The sequence below is a fragment of the Botryllus schlosseri genome, chromosome 7 (assembly GCF_051294905.1).
Source record: "Botryllus schlosseri isolate E-star chromosome 7, Bs_hap1, whole genome shotgun sequence".
In the NCBI taxonomy this organism is placed as follows: Eukaryota; Metazoa; Chordata; class Ascidiacea; order Stolidobranchia; family Styelidae; genus Botryllus; species Botryllus schlosseri.
Genome location: NC_137242.1, coordinates 14,939,321 through 14,945,611, shown reverse-complemented (window position 1 = coordinate 14,945,611; position 6,291 = coordinate 14,939,321). Strand labels below are relative to the sequence as shown.

At 40.5% G+C, this 6,291-nt stretch overlaps 1 protein-coding gene across 1 annotated transcript; it reads right to left on the bottom strand.

The window, feature by feature from the left end:
- Window positions 1-4,300: 4,300 nt before the first annotated feature.
- LOC145442399 (uncharacterized) lies at window positions 4,301-6,048 on the bottom strand. Its single transcript, XM_080320302.1, has one exon. It carries the CDS (start codon window positions 5,926-5,928, stop codon window positions 4,798-4,800), a length of 1,131 nt encoding a protein of 376 aa, XP_080176428.1. The 5' UTR covers window positions 5,929-6,048; the 3' UTR covers window positions 4,301-4,797.
- Window positions 6,049-6,291: the final 243 nt, after the last annotated feature.

The window sequence follows — 6,291 nt, the reverse complement described above, 5'->3', positions numbered from 1 at the left end:
TAGTAGCAAATGAATCATTATTGTACATTTACTAATCGTGCATTTTGATTTCAGGAATGTATTTGCCGACGACCCTAATTTCGGTTACAATTCAGTCAGTGGTGAGTTTATTTCATTATCATAATAGAATAGAATAGGCTATGTGTGCCAATCAACATCTCTATAAATGTAAAGCTGGGATAATGGTATACTATCGGTGTTTAGACAGGGTACCATCGACTTGATTACTCTATTAGAACAGTGGTTCTTAATCGAAGTTCTATGGACCAGTCTCAGGAGTTCCGCTGTAGCTGAAGACACATACTCGACCGAAACATATGATTCGTGATAACACGCCTGGCTTGACCACTATTGACTGCATAAAGAAAGGGCAGTACTTCCATTCTCACCATGTTTCGGTATACTTACAGCTGCGAGTGCTTACAGCCTTGTCCACAGCCATCGACCATCGAGGAATTTTAGTATGAGGTAATGGTAATGCGTCTACTAACCTTGAATAAATACATTTTGCTTTATAGCCTTTTGAGATACCTTTTCGCCGGATTTTGTATATAATCATACCGTATTACATTTGCATCACTGTAAATTATTTTATGGGAGTTTTAACGGGCATAAGCAAATTTCCATAATCACACCAATCCTTATGATGCGCTAGTATTTTGTTAGTACGTTTTTTGATTAGTACTGTTAAAATACTTGAACACAGTCGCATGCCAACATTAACATCAAGCATGACACCTGCATTCGATTACATGGATTCCACTTATAGAAAATGACGTAATTACATACTTTGAAACAGTCGGATGTACTACATACATACACGCAAGTACAATAGTCGAATTTTGCAAAATGGCTTGGAATTTTTTTTAGAAGGATTAAAGTAAAGTATAAAGGGACGATTTCAGACAATATTTCGGCAAGTTCTTCAGAATCACGAAATCGGTACCAGAATCATTCATTATCGTTTTCATCAGTTGAAACTATACCACAAGAATTGCTATTTGAAAATATGGTTGGCGGTACTAAACTTGAGTATTGCTTTCACAACTACATTCATTGCAGTAAAGAATTTATTAACTCGAAGACTTTTCGTGTGCCCCTTATCGAGAGTTAACGGCACAATAATAAGCATACATAGAGAGATTCAAACGAAAACCAAAAAGGCAAAGTATGACGTAATAATACAATAATAAAAAATTAACGCTAGGCAAAGTCAGCTGTACCGGTAGTCATAACAAGAGACGAGAGAAAATCAAATTATACTATAATACACGATGTATGCTTATTATTGTGCCGTTAACTCTCGATAAGGGGCACACGAAAAGTCTTCGAGTTAATAAATTCTTTACTGCAATGAATGTAGTTGTGAAAGCAATACTCAAGTTTAGTACCGCCAACCATATTTTCAAGTATTTGAAGAAAAGGTACAATGCATCTCAGATTAAGAAACTTAATCTGTTACTTAAATGCCGTGGAAGAATAAGAGCATCCCGTGCATCAATGGAATTTTTGAAGAAGTGCATCAATTTGCGAACCTTGCCTCGATTCCTCCGAGATAGAATTGATAAATCTCGTGCTCGACACAGTTCTAACATTGAAAGAGCGTTTCTATTTGATGAAATTGAGAAACTTCGTCTATCAATTTTACGACTGAAGAAGAAGCGCAGTGTTCTCAATCGAGAGGTTTGTAGAATTTTGTCACTCTTCGACCTCATTCGCTTTTGCCGTTACATGGCAATAATTGATGCTAAGAAAGAGAAAGAAAACCAGGCGAAGTATGAACGCAATCAGAAGTTTTTATTTCGACATCGATTCGGCAAATCGGACGTACAAAAGAAAATTATTTTCAATCTATCCGATTATAAATTGTCTAGCACCGAGGAATTCGTCCTGTCCCATGGCTTGGATTTTTGTTTGCCACCTAAAAATATTAAACGAGAAGAGATCTTTGCGGAGTTTGAAGTCCTTATTGGCCAACTACGCCATCATAATGCGCAGGATGCCGACAAGTACTCAGCGTTGCGAGCTAAATTGAGTGACCTAGCTCATGCATATTGTGGAACACCAGTGGATGTTGGAGACTTTTTCATGTCCAATGAATGTTGGCGTGCAATTAAGTCTCTACGCTCCAACTCAAGTATTCATATCACGAAACCTGACAAAGGATCGGGAGTCGTTATTCTCAATAAGTGTGATTACATTTTAAAAATGAACCACTTGCTACAAGATGAGGACAAATTTAAATTTCTTGGCTCCGCCGAATCACATGACCAAACCGGTAAATTGGAGAAAAAGTTACAGAGAAGATTACTCGATTTGAAGAAAGAAGGTGCGTTACCGAAAGAAGTGTACGAGATGGTGAGGCCATCTGGCTCACAAAGACCTCGCATGTATGGACTGCCGAAAGTTCATAAGAGCAACGCACCGCTTCGCCCGATATTATCGATGGTCGGCTCTGCGCAACATTGTTTGGCCAAATGGCTGAATACGGTAATCGAACCTGTGCGTAAACTCTACTCTTCAAATTGCGTTATTGATTCATTCACCTTCGTTGACAACATCAGAAACTTTGATATAAATACCTCGAACTCATTCCTTAGCTCCTTTGATATCACCAGTCTCTTTACTAATGTCCCCTTGAGTGAAACATTCAATATCTGTGCCGATGCGCTGTATAATAATAGTTCATTACATCCACCTCCTTTTCCGCGTAATGTCTTCATTGAGCTACTTGAAACTGCCACCCGTTCTTGTATCTTCAAATAGATGGTTTGGCAATGGGGTCACCCCTTGGGCCTAGCTTGGCAAATATATTTGTTGGTTTCCAAGAAAGCAAACTTTTCTTAAATGTAATCAAACCGCGCATGTATGTTAGATATGTTGATGACACATTCGCAATTTTCGACAGTGAAGACGATTGCAATGTTTTCTTAGCTTCTCTAAACAACTTGCACGAGTCGCTAAACTTCACCATCGAAAAAGAGTCTGACGGCTCACTCGCCTTTCTCGACGTATTGGTGGAAAAGAGCAACCTCGGTTTCATTACTTCAGTATATAGGAAACCAACGTTTACCGGTCACTATATTCGCTGGGAATCATTTTGCCCTAAACAACGGAAATTAAATTTGATTTCGTCATTAGTTCACCGTGCGCTAATGATATGCTCTGATGTTCGGCTCGTGGCGGAAATTGATAAAATCAAATCCATGTTGATTGACAATGGATATCCAGACTACGTAATTGAATCTGCCATCACAAAGAAAATGTCGCAATTCAAACAACCGCGAATTCATGGACCAGACAAATGCCCTGTATACATACATCTCCCTTGGCTTGGGTCAGTGTCAGTCGGCTTTTCTAATCAAATCCGGTCATCAGTGCAATCGTGCTATTTTATGCTAAATACCCGAGTGGTGTTCATGACTAGGCCGCTCATGCCTCAAACTCGCAAGGATGTGCTCCCTGCTTTACAAACAAGTAATATTGTATATAAATTCCAATGCCACTGTGATAGTCGGTATGTGGGTCGCACATCTTTGCGGTTGGCTGAACGAGTGAACCAACATGTGCCTAAATCGATTAGGTCAGTGAACAAGCCTATCGATCGATCTGCACTTGTTCGTCGGTGTAAGGAAGCCGTTGACTCTGCTTCCTATAACCAGGTCTCAGCGTTCAACTCTGCAATTGGTCAACATTTAATGAACTACCCGGTGTGTGCCAGTCATTACAATGACAGTATGTTCACTGTGATTGCTAAATGCAGATCTGCCTTCCATCTGTCTGTCTTGGAGTCAACCATAATAAAATTGACCAATCCGGATTTATGTCGGCAGAAAGAGTTTCTATATAATCTCAAAATTTCCCATTAATATATACCGCAATTTGTTTGTGTGTTGTCCTCCGTGTATTATAGTATAATTTGATTTTCTCTCGTCTCTTGTTATGACTACCGGTACAGCTGACTTTGCCTAGCGTTAATTTTTTATTATTGTATTATTACGTCATACTTTGCCTTTTTGGTTTTCGTTTGAATCTCTCTATGTATGCTTATTATTGTGCCGTTAACTCTCGATAAGGGGCACACGAAAAGTCTTCGAGTTAATAAATTCTTTACTGCAATGAATGTAGTTGTGAAAGAATTGCTATGAAGAGATAGGAAGAAATTGAAATGACTTTTTAAATCCTATTACAGCCCAAATCCACCTTGCCGTATAGATTGCTATTGTATGAACTCGTATCCTACCGCGTATAGTTAACTAACTACGCAACTCTCATTTCAATAATGAGAACTTCAGACAAGTACAGCAACACTCACTCTTTAATCATAACAACATAAAACTTGGTCTGCTCTCTGACAGTCACCCTTTAAGCGTGCAGGTCAGAGCGGTACGAATGTATCGGAATGCTAATATTAGAACGGTAACACGCCAGAAATAAACGTATCACATTGGCGAGTCGCGATCGCTTGGATATAGTTTGTAGATGTATATTGTGGCAGCTGCACTATAATAAAACAAAATTACATGTCGGAGCAGAAGCGTTTATACGATCAGCGCCGATTACTGCAGTGTGCGCAGCTGCAATTCATTTATTACCCAAAAGTACAGTATTTTTAATGCATTGTCGGCCTTTAAGCATTGTCATGATACGAGTAATTGATTTTCCGCTTATTTCTGATAAAGCCTTTTCTCCGCCTAATTCAGCCAAAAGTAAGCGTGACCGAAGTGTCATAATAAAGCGGAGTCGACAGTACTTCGAGAATGACCGCCAATTTAGCCGTGCAATGATTACTCGAAGTCATGTGCGCATTTTGGTAATATTTCCCTTCGACTTTGTTAGCATGAATTCCGGGAAAACGATAACTTTCCAGTTTTCGAACGATCCTAGAATTGTAATAATGTTTAAGAAAAGGTCCACGTCGTACACCAGTCGGAATACGTATTGTGGCGAATCGAACGGAAGCACACCTCCAATCAGTATCATCGCCAGAACGTCGGTGGACACTGCTAATGCCGCTTGGATCAGAGTGCGTCGTATTAGTCTAAACACGCGATGACGGGAGGTCGATATTTCCCCTTGATTCATCGTCTCACAGCCCCCTTGTGCGCTCTTTTTTTCCATATCGTACTGTTCCTGGCTTCTGTTCTCTGCTGCGGAATCGTTTTGAACAGTCGACGGTGACGGTGCCTGCTCAGCATTGGTGGCTATAACAGTGCTTGTCGTGGTTTGTGATGGTATCGAGTATGTTATCCTTTTTTGGTATCCGACTGTCGACGTTTGAGCGTTGACTTTGTGCATTCTAAGCGGGTGTAAGAAAAGGCCGAGCAATATAAACTGACAAGTAAGCACCCCGGCCCCGTAAATATAATTACGAAACGGGAAAAGCTTTTTTCCATCCTTGAAAATGCAACCGCCCGGACTTGCAGCGTATTCCTGAGGGAACACCGACAGAGGAATCGTGATCAGTAGCGTCACGCAAATTATGGCAGAGCTGGCAACACTCATTACCCCAGCGCACTTTCCAAAGGTATGTCCGAGGGCAGGGTGAGCGTAAAACGCTCTCTGTCGAAACCAGAAAAAGTGGAATATCAATAACAGCGAAGTAGACATCGCAGCTTTAGCAGAATCGATCACGGTTTCGCATCTCCAATCTTCACGCGGATCCAATGTTATGATAAGCAAAGAAAGCGACGCGATATATCTCACTATGGGGAAAGTCACAGCCACAGCAGCGATCACCAATATCGTCCTTCCGTTCAGTCGACCCTTCGCCCTTTTTCTATCCCAGGAATATTTCACGAATCGAAGTATTATCCAACCATGAAAGAGAATCAACAATGTTGTCGCGGTCACGCAGGATATCCATGATGGCCGTAGACTGATATCTTCCATGGCAGTGTTGCTTAGATTTGCATTCTGATATTCCATGGTGAAAGTTATTTTACCCAAGTATCACGCTGGTCAGAGAGTTCTGTCAACTATACCGCAGGTAAAATAAAATTGATGTAACGTACAACCGCCGATTTTCGTGGCGCGCAATTTTCGGTTGCGATACAGCGGTGTGGCTGGATACTGAAGAAACACTTTCTATGGAAATTCCACGCTATTCATATCTTCGTTTCGTAAGCTGATTCATTGTCAACATTATCGCGAGTGTGTAAATGAGCAATGAGCATGAATATTTTCCCACACAGAACAGGTTGTGTTGATATGATGGATTGAATCAATCATGTGATAAGTCATCACTTCCCATTAGCAAAGTATAGATAGATCATTGTTTTTGTGTGTCAG